The 24,560-nt window shown below is 49.9% G+C and overlaps 3 protein-coding genes across 15 annotated transcripts in view; 1 reads left to right on the top strand and 2 right to left on the bottom strand.

Moving 5' to 3' along the window:
- The window catches only part of LOC310668492 (uncharacterized protein), a 150,941-nt gene that overhangs the window by 75,762 nt on the left and 50,619 nt on the right, over positions 1-24,560 (bottom strand). The window lies entirely within an intron of this gene.
- Positions 1,403-16,623, top strand: TMEM161A (transmembrane protein 161A). Its single transcript, XM_083421709.1, has 12 exons — positions 1,403-1,509; positions 3,510-3,613; positions 5,435-5,515; positions 5,733-5,830; positions 7,187-7,343; positions 9,081-9,232; positions 10,140-10,200; positions 11,174-11,317; positions 11,444-11,557; positions 13,854-14,028; positions 14,400-14,496; positions 16,027-16,623. The coding sequence occupies exons 1-12, from the start codon at positions 1,507-1,509 to the stop codon at positions 16,302-16,304; spliced, it is 1,464 nt and encodes a 487-aa protein (XP_083277835.1). The 5' UTR covers positions 1,403-1,506; the 3' UTR covers positions 16,305-16,623.
- The window catches only part of SLC25A42 (solute carrier family 25 member 42), a 28,070-nt gene continuing 23,169 nt past the window's right edge, over positions 19,660-24,560 (bottom strand). For all 5 annotated transcript variants that reach the window (XM_083421843.1, XM_083421840.1, XM_083421841.1 and 2 more), the window contains one exon: positions 19,660-23,769. In XM_083421843.1, the coding sequence (XP_083277969.1) occupies positions 23,444-23,769 (326 nt within the window). In that variant the 3' untranslated portion in view covers positions 19,660-23,443. The remainder of the gene's footprint in view (positions 23,770-24,560) is intronic.

The raw sequence follows: 24,560 nt of genomic DNA on the forward strand, positions 1-24,560 counted from the left end.
GGGTAAACCCGTTTGGACAAACTGTTGTTCGCCCCTGTGGTGTTAAGTGGACAACAACACATATAGAGCATCACTTTGAATCCATCAGTCTTTTGCATAGCGGTGATTTCGTGTGACAGTGAGTCACCAGCAAAGTACTTGTTTAAAAAAGGGGAGGAAAGCTGTTTTCCTGGGAACATGGGAAACTCAGGTCACTGCTTAGCCCTTCTGCATGCAAAGCAGCAGCTCTACTGCCATCTGTAAACTTCACTCCAAAAGAAATTCTGAAGCACCACCCAGTGGACAAGGACCAGAAGGACCTCTCATAGCCCACAGGCGTAGCCATGGCAACCCTGCATCTCTGCCAGCCAATCAGAACCCCAACACCAGAGCCCTCTCTCCTCCTGTGGTTTCCAGCACCCGCGATTCAGAAGCATTGCTACCCTCTGGTGGTCTGGCGGTTAGGATTCAGTTCTCTCACCTCCAAGTTCAGGAAAGTTGCTTCTGGGAACATGTCCTGCTCCTTCTGGGGTCCACCTTTGCTCCCCACCTCCGCCCAGCTCTCACCTGTGGCTCCTAGAAGCTGTCAGCAGGTGACAGCGGCCACAGTCTTGGGAATGGCTTTGACTGGCGGGCTGAACCAGGTGAGGGGAGCCGGTGTGCCTTGAACGCTTGGTGAGTTAGGGACGCCCCCTGTGTGCAAAGACAGGTTCCGGTGGGTTGAAGAGATGACTTTTAGAAGACATCTGAAGGCAGCCCTGTTTAGGGAAGCTTTTAATGTTTAATAGATTATTGTAGTTTAATATTCTGTTGGAAGCCGCCCAGAGTGGCTGGGGAAGCCCAGCCAGATGGGCGGGGAATTAATTAATAAATAATAATAATAATTAATAATAATAATAATAGCCCAACAGTGATCAAGAAGGCAGTTTCTGTAGAGGGAAGTGAGGGGCAAATGGGGCTCGGCCACCTGGGAAGGGAGCCTCTGCAGCCGCAGTCGGTGCTCTGATTCCCCAGCGATTTGACTTCACCTCCGGAGGTGACAGACAGGTGCCAACAACCGGGGGAAGCCCCTGAATTCGTGAAAAATCCCACAGATGTGTGCAGTCCTCTTTTAAAGACATCCACACTGGCTGCAAAAGGGCGCGTGTGATTTACAGGGAAGGAGAAACCTTTCGAATTTTTGCAGAAGAAAACGTGCAAAAAAAATTCTCTCTCCGTTCCATCTTGAAGAACCTCACCTGGGAAAGGAAACTACAAGCCCCGAAATGCAACGCGCTTGGCAGGCGCCTGAAAACCGGAAACAGGTGGGGGATGGCAAAAATCCCCGCCTCCCTTCAAACCTTTTAATTTTTTTTATTTCGCTTTGTCATTGGCTGGCTGGCTGGCAATCAACTGGAAGGGCCTCTTGTGATTGGCTGGGGGGGTCTCACTCCTTCTTTGGTCTGCAAGATCAGAAGTGCAGGGAAACTTGCCTGCCTTGCCTGTCTCTTGATTGGGGGCTGTTTTTTGCTCGGGACCCTAAAAAAAATGGTAAGTTTTAAATTTTTTTTTGCAAGAATGCATTGTTGGGTCTTTATGGACTTAGGGGGCTGGAGCTGGGCTGCGGGGCAGGTGGGTTTGCTTTCTGCATGAGAGAGAAGGTTTGCATGCTTGCCAGGGTCCCAGGACCACAGAACGGTAGCGTTGGAAGGGGACCCCCAGAGGACATCTAGCCCAACCCCGCGCAAGGCACGAAGCACAGCTGCAGAACCCCTGGAAGCTGGTCATCCGACCGCCGTTTAAGAGCCTCCAAGGAAGGAGAGATGAGACCACCACCTTCCGGGGTCATGCAGCTGTGGAGCTGGAAGGGACCCCCAAAGGTCATCCATTCCAACCCCCAGCAATGCAGGAATCTCAGCTCAAGCAGCCAGGAGGGAGGGCCAGCCAACCTCTGCTTACAAACTCCCAAGGAAGGAGAGTCCTCCACTGTCAGAAAGTTTCCCCCAATGTTAAGTGGGAATCTCCTTCCTTGAAATTTGAATCCCGTGTCCAGGCCACATAGCCGGCCGCCAGCTCCACTTCCTGCCCTTAAAATAGAAAGGGAGTCAATGTCTCTGCACTAACCTTACATGGGGTCTATGTTTTTGGTACAGCAATAGTTATAGGAATAGTAATTTATTATTTGTACCCCGCCCATCTGGCTGGGTTTCTAATCTTTCTGGGTTTTTAATCTTTGTCACACATTAAAAACTTCCCTGAACAGGGCTGCCTTCAGATGTCTTCTAAAAGTCTGGTAGTTGTTGTTCTCTTTAACATCGGATGGGAGGGCGTTCCACAGGGCAGGTGCCACCACCAAGAAGGCCCTCTGCCTGGTTCCCTGTAACTTCCCTTCTCGCAAGGGAGGGAGCTGCCAGAAGGCCCTTTGAGCTGGATCTCAGTGTCCGGGCTGAACGATGGGGGTGGAGACGCTCCTTCAGGGATACTGGGCCGAGGACATTTAGGGCTTTAAAGATCAACACCAACAGAGAGGTGTAAAGTGTAGGATTTGGGGCGGGGGGCGGGGTGGAGGGCGAACGTTGAGGTGGATCCGAAAAGTGGGATGAGAAATTCACTACCTGCTTCTAGAACTGGACGCAGGATCCCTTCTGGATCAGCCCAAAGGCATAGAACTGTAGAGTTGGAAGGGACCCTGAGGGTCATCCGGTCCAACCCAGGAATCTTTCTGCCCAGGATGGGGCTTGAACCCACGACCCTGAGATTAAGAGCCTCATGCTCTGCCAACGGAGCTATCCTTCACACAAGGTCATCCAGTCCAACCCCCAGCAGTGCAAGAATAGGCAGCTGTCCCATGTGGGGAGCAAAGCTGCAACCTTGGTGTGCCCCTATTTTCCAGGGACAGTCTCGAATTTGCGGGAGCCGTTCTGGTTTCCGATTTGATCCCAGGACGTCCCACTTTTCCTTAGGATGTTGCTCTTTTTGTCAGAGAAATGTTGAAGGGAATGATAATAGTAATAATAGCAATAATAATAATAATAATAATAATAATAATTATTATTATTATACCCCACCCATCTGGCTGGGTTTCCACAGCCTCTCTGGATGGCTTCAGTGCTATGCTCTAACCAACTAAGCTATCCAACTTATCATCATCTTCTTTTTTTAATAATAATTTTTATTGAGTTTTCCATATTTATCATAATCACATTTTGTTACATAAATCTATAGCCTAAAACATTGCTCAGGCAGAGCATCAACCTCCTTCCCTCCCTCTTTCTGACTTCTGAACATCTTTACTAAATTCTTAGCATTTCCATAACCCCTTTTTTACCTTCTATCTTCTTTTTACATCTCGCCTCATTATATGTAAATCAGTTCCTTATATTCACATTACAAAACTAAGCTGTCTGACTTATCATCATCATTGGATGGGACGTCCCTATTTTCATTGGAGAAACGTTGGAGGGGATGATGACGATGATGATAAATAGAACTTTGGCGAGAACAGAACATTGGACTTGACCCAAGGCTCTTCCTCTGCTTCTGCCCCACAGGCGGTGATGGGGGTGCAGCTGGTGGTCTCCCTGCTGGTGGCCAGCATCATGCAGAAGATGGCCCCTCACTGGTCCTTCGCCCGGTGGATCCTCTGCAATGGAAGGTACCAGAAATCCCCTTTTTCGCAGGGCTGGGGATGGCAGGGAGGTTCCTCAGGAGTGCAGCAAGAGGTCAAAATTTGCCTATTATTTTTTGACCGTGGATGGAAGCAAAAGGGACTTGGGGGCTCTGGACCCACCCACCCCCAAATTTATCCGTCTGTCCGCAATTCCACCTGCAGAAAAACACCATTGAATTTATTCCCTGTTTATTTGGCGTTCGTACCAGATTTGCTGGCTCGGTTAGGCTGTGGCCACTTTCGCGCCAGACCTTTAAAAAGCTCTGGTCCCGCTTTAAAACCGCCAGGGCTTCCAAATAATTCTGGGAGCTATAGTGTGTTAGGGTGCGATTCCCCTTGTGAAGCTACAGTTCCCAACATCGTTTAGCGATCCATCCTTCTTCCCAGGGAACTCTGGGAATTGTAGGCTCACATCAGCACCGTGCCTTTAAAGCGCTGCGATATCACTTTGGACAACTGTGGTGGCGGCGCCCCCCCCCCCCCGCAATGAATCCTGGGAGCTGTAGTTTCAATCAATCAATCAACCTTTACTGGCACACAGAGAGGACAGGTTGGGAGCTGTAGTTTGTGAAGGGTGCTGTGAGTTGTTAGGGAACCCCACTTTCCCCTCCAGTTTTAACTATCAATCCCTTTTCCCAGGGAGCTCTGGGAACTGTAGTTCTGCAAAGGAGAATAGGGAGCCTCTTCACAGTGCCCAGCACCCCAAAGAAACTACAGCTCCCTGGAGTCTTTCCCCTCTCAGCACTAGCATTCCCAGAGCTCCCTGGGAAGGGAGATGAGCTGCTAAACTGGTCCGGGAATTGTAGTTCTCAGAGGGGAAAAGTGGGGACCTCCTCACAGCACCCAGTGCCTTTGAACTACAGTTCCCCAGGAAGCCATGACTGTTTAAAGTGGCGTCAAAAGCGATTTAAGTTTTTATTATAAACAATAACATTATTATAAATAACACAATTATTATTATAATTATTATTAACCTTGTATTGGGAAGTTTTTAACATTTGACATATTATTTTTTATATTTTGCTGGAAGCCGCCCAGAGTGCCTGGGGAAACCTAGCCAGATGGTTGGGGTATAAATATGATGATGAGATGATGATGATGATTAACGTAGGGCACAAATGTGGCCTATGTTTTCCTCAGGAGCAGAGCCAGTGAAATTAATAGAGCCATGCCAGCCCTTGCCCATCTTTTTTTAAAAATATATATTTTTTTAATTTTTCTGATAACAACAATTTTCATGTGCTTACATATCAAATCCAAATTTGCATTGATTGACTTCTCCCCCACACCCAGTTTCTGTTTTTTTAATTTTATTTTCCTTGCTTATAATTCTTATAATTATTTTTCACATCATAATTCTACCTTCAGTTCACAAATGCTACAACAATCCTGTTAGTGTTTTCCCATTTTTACACTGCTATTTAAAGCAATCTACAAAAATTTCCCATTCATGATTAAATTCTTCTTCATCTTGGTGCCTGATCTTCACGGTGAGTTTTGCCATTTTGGCAAAGATCCCCTTAGTCCTCCATTCTTCTTTCGTTGGTACGTTCTCTTCTTTCCACTTCTGGGCAAGTCACATTCTGGCAGCTGTGGTCGCATATATAAATTCTCTTTTTTGTTTCTTTGGCACTTCATCTCCTAATATTCCTAGTAAAAAAGCCTCTGGTTTTTTAACAATTGTGGTTTTGAACATTTTTTCATTTCATTATATATCGTTTCCCATCCATCTCAATGGGACTCCTCTTGAGTTGCGTTTGGCCCAATGTCTGTTTGGTGAGCCCCTTCCCCCTCTTCTTCCGCCAGCCTTCGCCGGTTCAAACACCCCTCGGAAGAGGAGCTGCTCGCCCTGGCGGGGAAGCCCAGGCCAAAGGGGAAGAGGGAGCGGTGAGTAGAGTTGACGTGAGGGCGGCCATCTTGTCCATCCAGCAGGCTGAGGGAGCTGGTGGCCGGCAGTGGGCCAGGAACTACATATCTCCACCCGGAGACACGCGGGAAAGGCGTGGGGGCAACTTAGATCCATCTTCGCCCCCCTGGCGCCATCTTTGGACCACACAGCTCCCTCTGGTGCCAACCAACTGACGTTAGTCTGTCTATCTGACAGGAAGATCAACGGCGTCACCGAGGAAAAGCCTTCCTCCGTCCCCCGGGATATCGACCTTCGCTTGGACAGCAGCCCCATCACTGCCGTGGACGCTCTGGGTAAATGCGCCGAGGCTGGATCCCCTAAGCTCCCTCCCTTTGGCAGAAATGGGGGGCTGCCTATCCTCCCCTCCCCAAATAGCTTTCGGGAGTCTGGTCCCCTCAGGGACACCCCAAGCCTTTCTTCCTGAGATTGTTTTAGCTTTTGTTTGTCGGAGCCAAGTTTCTAGTCCCTTTGGCCAGCGGAGAGCATTGTGCCCAATTTTCCCTGAAGCAAGCAAGTTTCCTGCCACTTTCCATAGGCTGCCCAGCGGGTCACGGGGATCGTAGACGGCATTTGTGTATTATTAGTATTAGGTACTTGTTTATATATCGCTTACATGCCAAAGGAGTTTCTAAGCAGTTTAATTATGATGATGATGATGATATTTATATGCCACCTATCTGACTGCAGACCAGGGTTCAAATTCCCCCCTTCACCAGGAAGCTTACAGGTTTATAATAAAAATAAAAATTCATACCCCACCCATCTGACTGGGTTGCCCCAGCCACTCTGGGCGGCTCCCAACAGAAAATAGTGTAAATGCCCTCCCATCAGATGTCAAGGAAAAAACAACTATCTGACATTTAGAAGACAGCTGAAGACAGCCCTATACAGTCATACCTCGGGTTGAAGTTGCTTCAGATTGAGTGCTTTCAGGTTGTGCTCCGCGGCGACCTGGAAGTAACAGAATGCGTTACTTCCAGGTTTTGCCACTCGCACATGCGCAGATAGTCAAAATGATGTCACGGGCATGCGCGGAAGTGGCAAATCACGACCCGTGCAGCCGCGGGTTGTGTTCGCTTCTGGATGCGAATGGGGCTCCGGAACGGATCCCGTTCATATCCAGAGGTACCACTGTATAGGGAGGTTTTTGATGTTTGATGTCTTCATTGTGTTTTATTTTGTTGGAAGCCACCCAGAGTGGGCGGGGTATTGTTATTATAATACACTGAAAATCTTCAGTGGTGCAGAATTTGGCAGCCAGGTTGCATGCTGGGGTTAAGACAGTTTGAGCATATTGCACCGATCCTGCCCGACTGCACTGACTGCCAATTAGTTTCCGGGTCCAATTCAGTACTAAGCTGGATGGCTCTAGATAAGCCACGCTCCACAGTTCCTTGTCAAATCAACCATTTATTTGGAATATAGCTCAGTCGGCAAACCGTGAGACTCTGAATCTCAGAGTAGTGGGTTTGAGCCCCACGTTGTGCAAAAAGATTCCTGCATTGCGGGGGTTGGGCTAGATGACTCTCAGGGTCCCTTCCTACCCATTCTAGACCATTCCACAAGGCCTGGAAATTTGCTTCTTCTTTTTGGGTGCAGCTGGTCAGGCTCAGGAGGCAATAAGAGCATCTTCCTGTCTCTCCACTTAGTGCTGTGCTATTTCCTGGAATATCAGTGGTACGTGGACTTTGCAGCGTACGCCACTGGGATCTACATCTTCACCGAAGGCTACTACTGCCTGGTTGACCCCCGGAAGGAAGCCAACATTGGGATTCTCTGGTGCTTGCTGGCTGTCATCTTCTCCGTGTATCCTTTGGCCCCGGGGACGCCGTTTGCGGCCACCAACCTGGGACGGCTTTAAAAGAGGATTGGGCCAGTTGAGGAACACCTTGAGATTCCTGCATTGCAAGGGGGTTGGACTAGATGACCACTGGGTCCCTTCCGACTCTAAACTAGAAGAGGGCTCTCAAGGGCAGATGGGGCCCAGAGTGGCTGGGGAAGCCTAGTCAGAGGGGCAGGGTATAATCATCAGAGGAGGAGGAGGAGGAAGAGGAGAGTTTTCTTGTGCTTGGATCCTGCTTGTGGACTTCCCCTTCGGGCATCTCCCTGGCCCATGTGAGAGCAGGATACTGCACCCCTGGCCTGATCCAGAAGGCTCCTCTTAGGTTCTCATGACCGCTTCCCATTCCACAAGTGTCTGCATCATGATTCGTAAGTCTGAGAAATTGAGCTTCCACTTAAGAAATGCGCCAAGTTTCCTGGGCAGAGGCCTGGAGTCCTGTGTCCAGTTCTGGGCAGTACAATTGAAGAAGGATGTTGGGAAGGTGTGCAGAGGAGGGTGAACGAGATGGTCAAGGGTCTGGAAAGCAAGCCTGATGAGGAACGGTTGAGGGAGCTGGGGATGGAAAGAGGAGATAGAAGAGCCATCTTCCAATATCTCAAGGGGTGTCCCATGGAAAATGGAGGAAGCTTGTTTTCTCCTGCTCTGGAGGGCAGGACTCGAATCCATGGTTTCAAGTTACAAGGAAGGAGATTCCAACTAAACATCAGGAAAGAACTTTCTGACCGTTAAGAGCAGTTCAGCTGAGGGACGGAAGGCGGTGGATTCTCCCTCCTTGGACTAGATGACCCTCGAGACCCCCTCCCACCTTGCAGTGTTATGCTTCTTTGCTTCTATGATTCTAGACCTCAGGATTTTTTTAAAAAAAGTTTTAAAGCATTTGAATTTCCAGTTTATAGATCTTGTGGTTGCAAAACAATATTTCTGCCGGAGGTGCCAGGAAGCTGAGAGGCAGTGGATTAACCATGAATTCCTCCTCTTCCCAGGAAACTCTGGGAATTGTAGTTTTGGGAGAGGAATGGGGGGGTTGCGTGTCTCCTAACAACTCTCAGCACCGCCCAGAGCAAACTACAGCTCCCAGAATTCTTTGGAGGGGAATGCCATGGTTGTTAAAGAGGCATCAGAGAGCTTTTAATTGTGTCGAGTCAATTAAGGTGGCCGAAGTGATACTCAGAGTAGACCCAATGGGATTTAGGGACCCAAGTTAGTTGCGGGGGAAGAGGGGCGGATTGATAGAGCACCCTGGGAACTGTAGTTCCAAGAAGGGAACAGCAGGAATGAAATAATCCCAAAAGTGAAGCTATTTCAGGATTGTGTCCCAACCAAGAAGAAGTGTCAGACTAAATGAATGGAAGAATAAGGAACCAAGAAGAAAGAAATTTCATCAAGGAACGGGGAAAATTTGTGGAATACTGTCTCTGAATAAAAAAAAATTGTACACAATTAAGTTCATTGGCAAGATTAAGGTAAAAGAAACCTCAAAGGGGGTGAAGTGAAAGGCCTCTTTCTCTCTGTGTATATATATATATGTATATGTGTGTTTATTGGGAAGTTATTCAATTTGTATGTCTGTAAAAAACAATCTAAAATTGGGGGGAAAATGTATAGAGACAAATGAATGAATGAATAAATTGAAATCTTTGTCTTTCTCGGGAGAAGTGATGTTTCCGGCATGTGATCCTTAGCACAACTCTTCCCTTCAGCAAAATCTTTTTCACGGTGATGACACATTACTTCCGATCCAAGGAGGGGGGCGAGCGATCGGTCTGCCTGGCCTTTGCTTTCTTCTTCCTCCTGGTGGCCATGCTAGTCCTGGTCGTCCGCGAAGACTACCTTGAATTTGGCCTTGATGCAGGTGAGTGACCTGGGGGTGAGCTCACAAAGCACTGGTTATATATAAATAATTTTACTTATTTCCTCAAACGTATGCACCGCTCAACGGTCGGAAGAATGGAAAAAGTCGTTTTTCTAATATTTTCTAAAATTCTAAAATTACTTTTAGATACAAAAGGGTTAGAATACCAAATCAGGTTACTACTACTACTACTACTACTACTACTAATAATAATAATAATGATAATTTATTATACCCCGCCTATCTGGCCTAGCCACTCTGGGCGGCTACCAAACAAATATTTAAAACACAATACAGCATTAAACATCAAAAACTTCCCTAAACAAGGCTGCCTTCAGATGTCTTCTAAAAGTTAAGATGGTTGCTTATTGCCTTGACATCTGAAGGGAGGGCATTCCACATACCCTTTGCCCCCCACAATAAAAAATTTGAGGGGCCCCTCCAAAGCTGATGGGAATTGCCTTTCAAATAGTGTGTGTGAACTGCGTCATGTGACTGATTATGCAGGGCTTACCTGCAGGCCCCCCCCCCAAAGTATTTTATCCAAATTGGCACCTCTGGCATCGTGCCTGCATTTCCCTAATTTTCATCTCCGCATAACTCAAGAAAGGTATGCCCTAGAAGATTTTTATTCACACCAGTGACTTGGCAATTTTAATGAAAATCTGAGACTGATTTGTTTTTATAAAAAAAATTGTGATCTGTCGTGGGGAGCGGGGGGAACCTTGAAGATGATGACAGTGCTTACCCAGACCTCATTGCTGGTTGTGTTGGGCTCCCTGTGAAAATTAATGGGGGGGGGGGCAAAATGTAGGTCCGCCACTGCATTTTGATAAGGCCTCACTCCTGTCAGCAATTGCACTGCAGCATTCTCCTGGATTCTCCCCCGACTCTCTTGTCCCCCCAGGGCTGAATAGCGTCCAGGAGAACTTGGAGGTCTTCCTGAAAGGGCAAGGCTGGGACTGGACGTAAGTGTGTCTCTGAAATCTTAAACCCTGCCAGGATTTATTTATCTTTGTCCACCTCCTGCCCTCAAGTGGAGATGTCCAAAATGAGGCCACTCCGGGATTGTTTCAGTCAGCTCACGTCGAAAAGGATATTCTAGAGTTAGGAAAGCTTGGCCAAAATGAGCCAGGTGATTTCCCTACAAGGAAAAGTTGCAGCATTTTGGGACTTTTTAGTTTGCAAAAAAGGGAGGGAAGAGTGTTCCTAAAACCTGTGCTGAATTTTCATTTGACTCAACTGGACAAATCAAGGGAAGTCCCACTTTATTCCGCCTTGGAATATTGTGTCCAATTCTGGGCACCACAATTTAAGAAGGATGTTGACAAGTTGGAACATGTGCAGAGGAGGGTGAACAAGATGATCTTGGGTCTGGAAACCAGACCATATGAGGAACGGTTGAAGGAGCTGGGGATGTTGGAAAGAGGAGATACAAGAGCCATCTTGAAATATCTCAAGGGCTGTCACATGGAGGAGGGAACAAGCTTGTTTTTGCTTGCTCTGGAGGGTAGGACTTGAACCCATGGCTTCAAGTTACAAGAAAGGAGATTCCAAGAAAACATCAGGAAGATCGTAACTGTTGTTAAGGAAGGACTCTCCTTCCTGGGAGGTTTTTCAGCAGAGGTTGGCATCTGTCCTGGATGCTTTAGTTGAGATTCCTTCATTGCAGGGGGTTGGACTAGATGACCCTCGGAGGTCCCTTCCAACTCCTACAATTCTATGGTTCTCTGGCACCCACCGAACCTCCATGGAGGGAGCATTCCACAAAAGGGGGAGCCACTGCAGAAAAGGCCCTGTTTTTGTGTCAGGGGTTCTTTAGCTGTGATGCCTTGCCTTGCTGGGATGAGTCTATGATCTACCGCTCTCTGATTCTGTGACCCAGAGTCTCCAGCAGCCTTAGCCCTTCCCGAAAAATGCCTCCCTCTCTCTTCCCCCCAGGGTCCCCGTGACCAAGCTGACCGTCAAGCTCTGCCTGGTGGCCCTCTGCTCGTTCCTCGGCGCCTGCCTGACCTTCCCAGGGCTGCGGCTGGCGCAGACTCACCTGGATGCCCTCAAGATGACTGCAGACCAGCCAGCGGTCCAGTTGCGTAACAGTTTGCCCCTGGCCTTCCCGAAAGACGGGGGGTGGGGGGGATAAGGGGCAGGGATGCGGAGGGGGCAGCCTGGGGGGGGCCTGACCCTTCTCCTCCTTGACCCCCAACACTTCAGGCTGCTCCTCCACGCCAGCTTCCTCGCACCCGTGGCCGTCGTGCTGATGTGGGTCAAGCCCATCTCCCGGGACCTCCTGCTCAACGCCCCCATGGGGAAAGAGACCGTCCAAATGTAAGTGCTTCTGCGATCACCAGGAGGGAGAGGCGGCCCTTCAGAGCTCTTGCTCTGGCCCCCGGAGCTCTCCCTAGGCCACACACACCCACACCCCGCTCCTCTCTCCCTGGCAGCATCCTTGAGTGTACCTTTTTTAAAAAACATAACCCTCATATTAATTTTTCAGTAAGATGAAAAAAAGTTTTACAAATTTTCACCTAAACCATAAGTTACTTTATCCCTTGACTTCGTATCTTCCCCTTCCATGGTTTCCATAGTTACCCCTGAATGCTGCATATTTTGCCCCTATACTATTCAATACATTCAATTTAATAATAATAATAATAATTAATAATACTTTATTATTTATACCCCCCCCCAATCTGGCTGGGTTTCCCCAGCCACTCTGGGCAGCTTCTAACCAAATATTAAAAACAATACAGCATCAGACATTAAATACCGTATTTTTCGCTCTATAGGACGCACTTTTCCCCCTTCAAAAATGAAGGGGAATTGTGTGTGCGTCCTATGGAGCGAAGACGCCATAGCCCCGCGACCCTCTCCCGGCTGGAGAGGTGACATGCGGCTATGGCAGGAGCCTCTCCGCTGCGCGCGTTTCCGCTGCTCCCTGACCTGCTCTTTGGGGCTGGTGGTGGGCTTCCCCTCGCCAGCCCCAAAGAGCAGGTTGAAAGGAACCTGAAGCCTGGAGAGTGAGAGGGGTCGGTGCGCACCAACCCCTCTCGCTCTCCAGGCTTCCAAGGTAGCCGCCTGAAGGCGACTGAACGCACCTTGAACGACACCTTGTTTTAGAGGGGGAAAACAGGGGGGGGATTCTCCCCCTCTCTGTGCAGCGCCTCCTGCCGCTTCGCTGAAGGGGCACTGGGCAGAGAGGGGGAGAATTTTTTTTTCTTGTTCTCCCCCCTCTAAAACAAGGTGCGTCCTATTGTCCGGTGCGTCCTATGGTGCGAAAAATACTTCACTTCCCTAAACAGGGCTGCCTTCAATTTAACCTACTTATCCTAATAATTTGCCCTGCTGGTCATATTTCAAGTCCTGCTTGCATTTTCTAATAGTTCTTCTCTAATAGTTCTTCAAATAGTGAAAGGTCTCCAGTCCTCAAGGCATTTCCATCCTTTTTGTCTCTAATCTTTGCTGTTGATCTTGCTGGTTCCCCTCCATCTCCAAAAAGCCATTCTTCCTTTACTGGCAACCTCTCCATCTTTCCATCATTGGGCAGACAGTATTCTTGCTGATGACGTTGTTTTACGTAATAATCTAACATGCTCTTTTGGAACATCCTTCTCCTTGAATGTTCCTGGCTAGCTAGAAACGTCTTTGTGGACTCTGAAAGGATGGCTCATCCTTGCCTGCTGGGACCAGGAACCTTTCGCATTCCCTTGAGCTCCTTGGCAAGAAATGGGGGGAGATTTGAAGGTCATAAGTGAGCCAAATAAACTCAATAAAGTCCTGTTTCAAACGGGAAGCTCAAAGCTTCAAAGTTTCCATTTATCACGGTCTCAGACCAGTGTTTTAAAAATAGCTAAGATACAATTATGAAATTTTTTTATGCATTCTCTGGTTTTATATTCTGATTTTAAATATGTGGCTGATTTGTTAAAATCAATAGAGGTGATTTGGCAAAAAAGGAAAAGGGAAAAAAGGGAAACCGTCATAGAATTGTAGAGTAGGAAAGGACACCGAGGGTCATCTAGCCCAACCCGCTTCAAGGTAGGAGTGTATCACCCAACCCACGACCCTGAGATTAAGCCTGCTCTACCAGTCGAGCTATCTATATGATGCGGGAAGTCTCTCGCTGATGGAATCTGTTGTTGTTGAGTCGTTTAGTGGTGTCGACTCTTCGTGACCCCCTGGACCAGAGCACACCAGGCACTCCTGTCTTCCACTGTCTCCCGCAGTTTGGTCAAACTCATGCTGGTAGCTTTGAGAACACTGTCCAACCATCTCGTCCTCTGTTGTCCCCTTCTCCTTCGGCCCTCCATCTTTCCCAGCATCAGGATCTTTTCCAGGGAGCCTTCTCTTCTCATGAGGTGGCCAAAGTCTTGGAGCCTCAGCTTCAGGATCTGTCCTTCCAGCGAGCACTCAGGGCTGGTGGAATCTAGGCACATAAAATGCTGTGAAAATGCTTTTTTTAAAAAAACCATTTTGAGAAACATATTGAATTTGCCATAGCTCACCATCGCCATCTAGTGTCCTATTTCCTTAATGCACTTTACAACACACTTAAGACTTTTATTTGCAGCTGTCTATTTACAGTCCTCTGTATGTGTGTGTCTGTTTCTCTTTCTGCCCACAGCCTTTCCAACGCTTCCTATAATTCGATGCGCCTCTGGACCATTGTAGCTCTGTGCCTCCTCCGCCTGGCTGTCGTGCGCTATCACCTGCAGGCCTACCTGAACCTCGCCGAGAGATGGGTGGAGCAGATGAAGAGGGAGGCTGGGAGGATCGCCGTCCTGGAGATCCAGCGGAAGGTGGGGAGGCAGAGCGGGGGGAGGGGGCACCAGGCGTAGGCATGAAGGAAACAACTTTGTGGGAGAAGTTGGGACTTGCTGAAGGTTCCCCCCACCCCTGTATTAAAAGCGAAGGCGATCTCTTCCCTGCTGTACGCTGATAGCCGAACAGACACAGCATGAAAGGAAAAAGGTATGCAGAGGGAAGAGGAAACACGAGTGTCGGCTGGCTGGCAGATGGGAGGGGCTTGATCCTGGACAAAATTAAATGTCCTGTTTATTTTTAAGTTCCATTCCTCCAAATGGCAACATTGCTAAGATGCTGTTTTTGTTCTGTTTTGGAGTTTGTTTATTTGTTTTTTTACATTATTATTATTATTATTGAATTACAGATCACCAGAATCTACTGCTACGTCACTGTGGTCAGTTTGCAGTACCTGGCCCCAATCCTGCTCACCTTGCACTGCACGTTCCTCCTCAAAACGCTAGGTTAGTGGTGGTAGAGGGGAGGCCATCAAGGAGCTGAATGGGGCTGCCCCATAGCTAAATGCCCCCACTTTAGTGTCTACCCAGACACATGCATTTATTATCAAATACTAGCACAGGAATTAGGGACATGGGTGGCACTGTGGGTTAAACCACTGAGCCTAGGACTTGCCGATCAGAAGGTCAGCAATTCGAATCCCCATGACGGGGTGAGCTCCTGTTGCTCTGTCCCTGCTCCTGCCAACCAAACAGTTTGAAAGCACATCAAAGTGCAAGTAGATAAGTAGGTACCGCTCCAGCGGGAAGGTGAACGGTGTTTCCGTGTGCTGCTCTGGTTCGCCAGAAGCGGCTTAGTCCTGCTGGCCACATGACCCGGAGCTGTACGCCGGCTCCCTTGGCCAGTAAAGCAAGACAAGCGCCGCAACCCCAGAGTCGGCCATGACTGGACCTAATGGTCAGGTGTCCCTTTACCTTTACCTAGCACAGGAATTTGGGGGGGGGGGTACATCCATGGACCTGCTGGTGTTTGCTGAACTTTTCCTCCCATCATCCCTGATCGTGGGGTGTGCTTGCTGGATGAAATAGGCCCTTCCCCCCGCCCGCCCCCAATCTCTGGCCTGCGGTGTGCCATGCTGCTGGTTGAGCAGGGGAGGGCAACTTTTGTGGCCCTCCAGACATTGCTAGGCTCCAACTCCCAGCAGCCAGCATGCCCAGTGGTCTGGGATGACGGGCATCCAGACCCCAGCAACATCACGAGGGACCCAGGAGTTCCCCATCTCTACGGGAGAGTGTCAAAAGCAAGCCGGCAGCCAATCACACCATGCATGTTGGAGTGACATCGTTAATCGTACCTGCACAGACTTGGCTAAACACCAGGCCTAAGGAGCAGAGCAGCTCATCCCTGGTAGGTCTTGCCCCCCATGAAGCAGTTGCTGAGCCTGAAAGTCCCCGTCTCCCTGTGGCTGCCTAAGTCTCCTCCTCTCTAGGGTTTCCCCCAAGCAATCGGAGACAGTGCCGTCATGCAGCCAACCTCTCCTCTGCACTCTTCATGCCTCTCCTGGTTCAGCTTGATGCAGCAGGAGCGGGAGACATCCGTGACTCTTCCCCAGCCTGACTCCTCCTCCTTCTGCTTCAGTTTCTTCCTCTGATTCTGGACTGATTCTCTGCCACCGACTCTCTCCACTCACTAAGCCCTGTTGCCTCTTTTGCTTCCAACACCTCCTCCTCAGTCTTCTCCCTCTGACCACTCACCATCGTCCCACCCCCCCACCCCAGGCTCTGAGCCTTCCCTCTTGGGGGTTCTCCCATTGGCTCCTGGCGCCATTCTTCTGCCTCCAGCCAGGCTGTTGACAGAGACGGTGGAATGCCCCAATCCCAGTGCCCGCTTTGCTGTGTGCTGACCCATTGGCCCACTGGCTCGCCTGCACGCAGTTCCTGCTCGCCTGTGGCGACCGGCAAAGGGCTCGAATACTAGGCTGGGTTAGGAGTTGTGTGTCCCTTGCCCTGTTTCTCACCTGTGTCTCTCTTTAAAAGGCGACTATTCCTGGGGGCTGTACCCAGAGCCCGCCCTGACCTCGCCAGCAGTGGATGTGGTTCGTGCCCCCCAGGCCGCCCCCTCGAACGATGGCGGGACAGAGGACATCCAGGCAGCTGTGGAGCAGATCACGGGGGCCCTGGGGGCTTTCAGCACCGTCTTCACCCCATTTTTCTACCGGGGGCTTCTCTCTTTCTTCACCTGGTGGGTGTCCGCCTGCCAGGTCATCGCCACCCTCTTCGGCCTGTATTTTCACCAGCACCTGGCTGCGTCCTAACTGCAAGTTTTCTGTGGGGAGCGCTCCCTGGACGGGACAAACCAGAAGACCACCCAACCGCCAACGTGGTATTATTGCGCTATGCAGGCAGAGACCTTTTGGGAAAACTCTTCTACTGCCTGCTGCCAATTTTGATGGTCCACAGAGAGTTGGCAGGACGTCTGCAAGAGGTATTTGGCTGCCCCATGGCCGGATCCTGCACTATCCGATCTTTGTGTGTGCTGGGGAGATTTACCACTGTGTTGCAGGCTGCTGATCGGAGAAGTCAGCTGGCTGGGGAATCTTAACTTTCATTAAAAAAAATTTTTTTTTAATGGTATCAAGTTTCCAGACCTTATGGTGGCCCCCAAAGGGCTTAAAAGCATCTGTATAGCAAGTTTCTAGATCTCATGGTTGCAAAAGGGATTAAAAGCCTTTGTCTGCTTGGCTGCAGCTGAGAACACGATGCTGGACGAGATTGGCCTGATATAGCAGACTCTTCTTATACTCCTTTTTTTATATATATAAAAAATGTGAATTCTTTACTGAAAAATAAAATGCACAAAATTACAAGGACACACAGTAAGATAAGACACAAAAGAAGACAAAACAGGAAATAGTACCCATGTAGAGAACAAAATAGAAAAAAGATATTGTGTACATTACAAAAAAGAGGGGGGGGGGTGTTATTGTAGTTAACCAGACTGAAACCTAATATGTTATTTATAAGAATGAATTCCAAATATTGTTAAATTTGCCCATGGCAAGTCTACGTTTGTATACAACTTGTTCACGTGTAGCGAGTTTGTGCATATATTCAATTCTTGCATTCTTATATTCCGGTTTCCAGGTCTTGTGGTTGCCGAAACACAAGGCTTAAAAGCAATCCTGTGCCAAGTATCTGGACCTCATGGTTCCAAAAGAAGCCAACCTGGTTGCAGGAGGCCCCAGCATCTCCCAGTAGGACTGGGAGTGGCCTGTCTGAAATTGCAGAAAGCTGCCCGTGAGTTTAGGTTAGATGGACTCAATGATCCGATTCTAGCATTCCTGTATCAAGTTTCTAAACTGCACAGGGGGGAAAGGGGGGGGGAGATACTTGAAAAGTATTCGTATCAGAATTCCTGTAAATCTCCTTGCCCACCCCCCAATACTGGCAAAATTGGGGTTGGGGGCAGAGGCCGGGGTGTGTGTCCCGCAGAACAAATGATGCAAAACTAAGAGGGGTCTTTGCATATGACTGCAAAGGTTGGTCGTTTGCATCTAGGCTGCAGGATTTGCAGTTTCCAATGCAAATCTGGCCACAAAAAGAGAGAGCAGATTTTTATACAGGGCAGAATTTGGGGTGTGGGTTCGTTGAGGAAGGGCTGTAGATAATTCCATTCCCTAGAGGGATTGGGGGTTTCTGCCTCTCTTTTTACAAGATTAAAAAAACACCTTAAGTCATGGCTTACCTTCCCTCCTTCCTCTTCCACCCAACTTCAAAGCCTTTTGCCTGTCTCTTTTGCGAGAGAGATAAAATGTGCCCTGTTCATTGCAGTGGGCTGGGCTGGATGACCCTTGGGGGTCCCTTTCAACCCTGTTGTTGTTGTCGCTTAGTCGTGTCCGCCTCTTCGTGACCCCCCTGGACCAGAGCACACCAGGCACTTCTGTCTTCCACTGCCGGTTCTATTCTTCTCCTTGCTCCTACAGGGTGCCAACGAGTCAGGCCAGAGACCTCACTGGGAGCAGCTCTGTAGCCGCTTCAGACACGTCCTCTCTCGAGACCTGCCTATCTTGTGATATATTCATGGAGGAGCCGGTTTTGTCTCGGACGAGGCCAATTAGGAGGGGAGAGATCCACTCTTTTAAAAATGTATCTGAGCACCCAAGCCAGACCTGTTTGGTCCCAATTGTGCAACAAAACAATGAGCTGCTCTCCATCCCTCTAGGTTTTGAAGCGCAAACCGCCACCCCACCCCTCTCCAGGCCCCAAATTAAAGGCAGCATCTGCCCCGTTTCTCCCCTAAGAAGGGACCTTGTGGGTTTTGAGCAGGAGGCCGGGGCCTCAAATGCAAACAAGCAGCTTCACTTCGCCCTCTATGCTTGTTTTGGGGCAGAGGCGGCGGGGGGGGGGGGTGGAGACTGGCACTGCTCCACTTAACCTCCCCACCAGCATTTAGCTATGCAGTGTTTGTATCCCCAAACTGTAGCCAAAAAGGGGCTTGCAAAAATCAGTCCTAAAGACTCGTGCTCTTAAAAAAAACATGGCAGCGGAGGAAAGAGCAGGGAGGAGGGAAGAGGAAAAAACGCAGGTCCACAGGACAGTTCGTACAAGTTTCAGATGATGCGAGTGGTATTTCAGGCCTTCTTTACCTCGAGGTGTGAAATCTCTCACCGGAAGGACGCTGCTCCCCCTAAGCTTCCCACCAGCATTTATTGATGGTATTTATAACCCCACCCCAGCCGCCCTCTCAGAGCGACTTGCAGAAATCCAGTACTGATACCTGCGCTCTGAAAATATGAGAGTGGAGGAAAGAGGGGGAAGGAAGCTCAAGTTTTGAAATTACAGCTCTTGAAAATTACAGCTCTGGCGCCTTCCCCCTCGCCTGAAGCCCCTCAGTTACATCCAGGAGCAGGACTGGTGGGGCTTCTGCCCCATAGTTGTTGTTTCAGACAGCTGTATACTTACATTGGCTATACGTTTAGCCTAGCTGAGACTGAGACAGGCTGAGCGACAAACTGATATATCGTCCAAAACCAGTTCAAAATCCATATCGTGATATTGGTTTCGTAGTTTGTGAGCCAGCAATATATCGCGCATCGTGTTAGGTATGTGCATGTGTGCTGTGCAAAAATCACGATGCAGGAAAAACCGTGAAGCCAGCCAATGGATCTCGAAAGCTCCATAGCTTATTTCAGACATTGTGATGTTTTGGTATATCGCAATGTTGAGCTGGTGATATATCACAGTGTTGAAAACCAGATATTGCCCAGTCCTAGGGACTAATATCTGAAGGAAGGGGTGTCCCATGGAAGATGGAGCAAGCTTGTTTTCTCTGGGGGGGGGGTTGGGGGGTAGGACCCAAACAAATGAGGTCAAATGATGAGAAAAGAGATTCTGACTAAACATCAGGAAGAACTTTCTGACAGGAAGAGGAGTTTGACAGTGGGAAGGAATCCCCTGGAAGGCGGTGGGCACTCCCTCCTTCACTGCAGGATTGCCCCCTGCCTGGGATTATTTAGCTGCAGTTCCTGCACTGCAGCGGGCTGGACTAGATGACCCTCAGAGGTCCCTTCCAACTCTGCAGCTCTACAAAAACAGGTCCACCCCAGCACCTACAAGAAGAACTGAGAAGCAAGGGTGGTTGTTTGAGACACAGAGCATCCGCACACAAGCCTCGATAAATCATCTCTTTATTATTAAATATACATCATTTCTTGGCACAGATCTTTGTACAAGTTATGTCACTATAGACACACATTTGTGTGTGTGTATATATATATATATATAAAACAAAAGGATCAAAAATCCACACGCGCACAGGACCCTCCGGAGGCGTCAGACGCACTCGCTTTGAGAGGCACAAAGGCAGCATTTGACAACGGACCGCACAAACACTCCTGCATAGATTTACACACCTTCCTGGTTAATACATTGTCATGGCAAGAGGGAGGAGGAGAGGGGGGCTGGCCAGGGCTTTTTTGGGGGGTGGGGGGGGGGAACACAACACTGTTTACAGACTTGCTATTCTGGGGACTCACCAGGGATCACCCGTGGCAGACAAGGCCCCCGGATCACTCTTTGACCCTCGCTATCAATTTGCACCCCTCCCGTGTCAAGAATGATGAGTTGGGGGGTGTTGGCCCCTGACCCTTGTGAACCGAGCAACAGATTCTTGGAACCATTCCTTGCAATGGGGAATGAGTCCCCCCCCCCACCCGGCAGAAGGTCTTGGTTCTTAGGGAAGCGGCCAGGAACGACGGGCAACTGCAGCACAGCTGGAAAAGGCTCCCTCGGATCCCAGCTCCGTTGTGCATTGATTCAACCGCTGCAATTACTTCCTACCTGCTGTAGAAACGCCGCCCCACCACCATCCTCGGGTGCTGGGGAGCAGGACTGCAGGGAGCATCTGTGTCCCTCCAGGCGCCTGATGGGGGCTAGAGAGGTGCAGATACCCCCCACCCATGTCGCCGTAGTGCCATCTTGAAGCTGGAGGGCAGCCAACCTACGGTGACCCTCCAGAAATGACCTCTGCCCCCTCCATGTTATGAGGAATGCTGGTAGGAAGGGGGCTAGGTCAATGTTTCCCCAACTTGGGTCTCCCTGGCTGTTTTTGGACTGCAATTCCCATCATCCCTGACCACTGGTCCTGCTAGCTCAGGATGATGGGAGTTGTAGTCCAAAAACAGCTAGAGACCCAAGTTGGGGAAACCCTGGGCTAGATTCTAGGGAAGGGAGAGCATCTCTCTGGGATCGCTGCTTTGGAAAATCTGGTTCTCTGCAGGCTGGGGCAAGGGGTTGGCGGGGGGGGGCTGACCCACAGCCCAGAGCATCCCGGGAAAGATTCTCTAGCTGCCTGAAGTCCATCTTGGGGAAGGGAGACCTCACGCCAAGGCTGGCAGGACGGCTTTCACCGATTAACTGCTCCTTGCCAACTTTGTAAGATTTGCAAAAATAAACCCAGCTCCACAGCTGAAAGCTATCAGGAAGGGGGGGGATCTATGGCCAACTGGGAAGGGAATGGTGCAATTGTGGGTCAGGAGGGGAGCTGGAATGGGAGCTGCTCAGGTCTTCACTTCTGGAGTCTGGTTGGTGGTGGAAACTCAAAAGGGAGAGGGAAGGAAAGGTCATCCCAAATACTCAAGACCTTGCAGGAAGGTATGTCACTAGACTACCAATCCCATCAGCCCTGATTGTCGGTCCAAGCTGGCAGGCAGGGGATTATGGGAGTTGTAGTCCGGCCATCAAAAGACACTAGCTTGCAGCCTCTTAAACCCAAAAAGGGAAACTCATCTTCCCCAGGGACGCTGTTCTATTATACCTTCAGGTTTTAGGATGTGCAGGCAGAGGTTTAAAAGGAAGCACCCCAGAGTCCGAAGGAAGGAGCAGCTCGAGGCTTAGCAATCAGCAAGCCACCTTCGTTGAGCTGGCAATCTCTCTCCTAGAATATATACATATATCTATATATATGCTCCCAAGATCTGGGTTTGACACAGTGAGATAAGCATTATCTCGCTGGCGAGGTGGCACCTGCCGTCCCTCTGAAATTCTCTCCCCGACAAAAACGAAACCCGCTGAGCCACAACTGCGATCCATCACAACTGCTGATGGCACAGAGAATTCGAAAAATGAGAATTGGGGAAACGGTGTGTGTGTGTGTGTGTGTGTGTGTGTGTGTGTGTGTGTAGACCAGGGTTTCCCAAACCTGGGTCTCCAGCTGTTTTGGGACTACAACTGCCATCATCCCCATCTAGCAGGACCAGTGGTTAGGGATGATGGGAATTATAGTTCCCAAACAGCTGGAGACCCAAGTTTGGAAACCCTGTGTAGGTTCTGCTCTCCCAGTGGCAGTGCATCTTTTTCAGAATGTGCAAAACACTCCAACCTGCATAAGCAGTGTCTTTGGGGGGGGGGGTCATGAACTGGGCTTCCTGTTTAGGACATGCATCAGCCCGTTCAATCTATTTTCATACCGGGGAGGTAAAAGCTCTTGAGGCTTGCATCTGGTGGTGGTGGGTGAATCCCTGGTGCGGTTTTGGCGAAGGCAGGCATTGTGCTTGCTAAGGGTGAGGAAGCAGTGCAGTGCAGTGAAGGGCAGATGAGAGAGAGAGAAAAATTAGCAGGGTTAATTTAGCATAATTTCCAGGAAAGGGCTGGTGGGAGTCGGTCAACATCTGGAGAGACACAGGATTGCTGCCCTGTTCTAGGAGATTTTTGAAGGTGGGGAGTGCCTGAACTCGTAACACGGCGAGAGACCCAGGACGGTCTGGCAAGAGACCCACTCCTCTTCCCAGGAGGAGACCTGCAAAATGCCTTCTCCGATCCGATTCCTCTCTAGATCTTCAAGGCACCTGGCTCTCAGCCTCACCTGGCTGCTGGAAGTTCAGCAACATATGGCAGTCCGTTTTTTGGTTGTCATCCCTGACCGTCGGGATAAAAGTTTCCCCATCTCCAGTCTGAGATGAGGCGTCTATGATTCTATGATCTCCTGCTCTGGGCTAGCCTCTTCCAGAGAGTCTTTATTCCTCCCCTCTGTTGACACTTAATACTGGAGGGGGGAGCCCTGCTAAAAAGCAGAAACAATTCGGAGGAGCAAAGGTTAGCTCGACCGCATGCCATCTTCCGAAGCTTGAACTCTGAAATAGGTGTGCATATCTAAATACAGATTATTAAAATAGTCTCTGAAAAGCAAGGAAAGAAGGCTGCGACATCCCAAACTTCTGATCCCATCTCGGAACCAGGAGCTGCGCAGATTGCAGCAGCGAGAGAATTCAAGATTGCACCGTGGCGCCTCTGCCTTGGACAAAGCCAAGGAAAGGAAAGAATCCCGTCTTTGGTTTTTCCTCCCCTGGGGCCGGCTGGCCCTCTTCCAGGAGGTTTTGGGGGCAGAATTTTAAAAGCATTTGAAGTGGGGAGAGGGGCTTGGAAAACAAACCATTTGCTGGAAGGAGGGTGGAGACCGCAGGGAGCGGAAACCACAAGACAGACACACCTCACGACTCAAACATACAGGTAAGTTTGGCTTCCTACAAAATAAAGGGTGCAGGAGAGCTAGAGGCAGGAGATGTAACGGGACTGTGTCGCCACAGTTTAGAACAACGAGGCAAAATCGAGTAAATAGCACGGCTGCAGCCTTCTGGAAGGACCCCTTGCCAGTTTCCCACAAATCCAAGCAGAATTCAGAGGAATTTCAACCACTTTGGTGGGAAAAGGAGAGGAAAAGCAAGAAAACAACACTGGCAAAGGACACGGTGGCTTCTCTTTCGCAAACGCAAGCTCGGGGAAGCGGGGGCAGGATTCTGCGGTCGTGGGGACCTCAAAGAGATTGCCCTGGGTCTCTCAGCTCTGCCGCGAGAACCCTCTGGCTCAGGGAGGGAGGGAGGGAAGGAGGGAGGAGGAAGAGGATGCCTGCCCACCTTTCCACCAACATTTGTACCAACCGCCAGCCCCCGGCCGGCCACTACCTCTCCACGTTCACCCCTTGCTCCCACTTCCGGAGGAGGATCTGCGTGAGGTCGAAGGTCGTGAAGCTGATCCCCACGGCGATGGGGCCCTTGACCCAGTTCATGCTGAGTCCCTTGTAGAGGCCGCGGACGAGTCCTTCCTCCCGGATGATGTCCCGCATAGTGCGCAGGATGGAGCCGTAGGTGTGGCCCATCACCCCGGCCGTCTGCATCCGCCGACGCACAACGTCCAGCGGGTAGGAGGCAGACTGCCCAATCAGGCCGGCACAGGCCCCAAAGACGAGCCGCTCCACGGGGTAGGGCTGCGTCCTGCCGCTGCGCTCTGGAGGAAGAGGAAACACGGGTGGGCAACTGTGGAGACGCACAAGGACAGCGCAAACAGATCTCCCTCTCTCCCTTCCGCCAGAAATTGCAAGAGTGCCAGGATCTTAGTGAACAGCAACTCTCTCCAATTGCAATGGCCAGGAGCCAGGAGGTATAGCGCCTCCAAACAGTGGAGGGAGTGCACAGCCATCCTGGTGGCATGGACTAGTTACAAGGCAGAGGAATAGCGGGAAGAACCAGCTGGGGACATCCAAGGGAAGAAGGGGCGATGGTGAGAGGCCAGGGGGAGAAGACTGGGAGGAGGAGGTGTCAGAAGTGGAAGAGGCAACAAGGCTTAGTGAGCGGGGAGAGTCCGTGGCAGAGAGAAGTCCAGAATGGGAGGCAGAAGCTGAAGCAGGAGAGGAAGGTCTCCCCCTCCTGCTGCATCAAGCTGCCCTCCCTTCTGGTCTCCCAGAACCAGGAGAGGCATGAAAAGGGCGGAGGAGAGGTTGGCTGCATGCAGGCGTGTTCTTCGATTGCATGGGGGAAATCCTGGAGGGACTTGGACGGCGGTGGGGAGGCAGGGACCTTCAGATTCAGTGGCTGCTTCATGGGGGCAAGACCTACCGGGCATGAGCTGCTGTGCTCCTTAGGCCTGACACTCCTGTTCAGATTGTGTCCTTGCTAATAAAGAGTTAACTCCCAGTTGTATGGTGTGATTTACTGCCGGCTCACCTCTGAGACACGGCTAGTAGCCACTGCTCTTCCGTGGATTTGCCTAATCTTAAAAGCCATTCATAAGAGCCCATC

This window comes from Podarcis tiliguerta (assembly GCF_965153285.1).
Source record: "Podarcis tiliguerta genome assembly, chromosome: 18".
Classification (NCBI taxonomy): domain Eukaryota; kingdom Metazoa; phylum Chordata; class Lepidosauria; order Squamata; family Lacertidae; genus Podarcis; species Podarcis tiliguerta.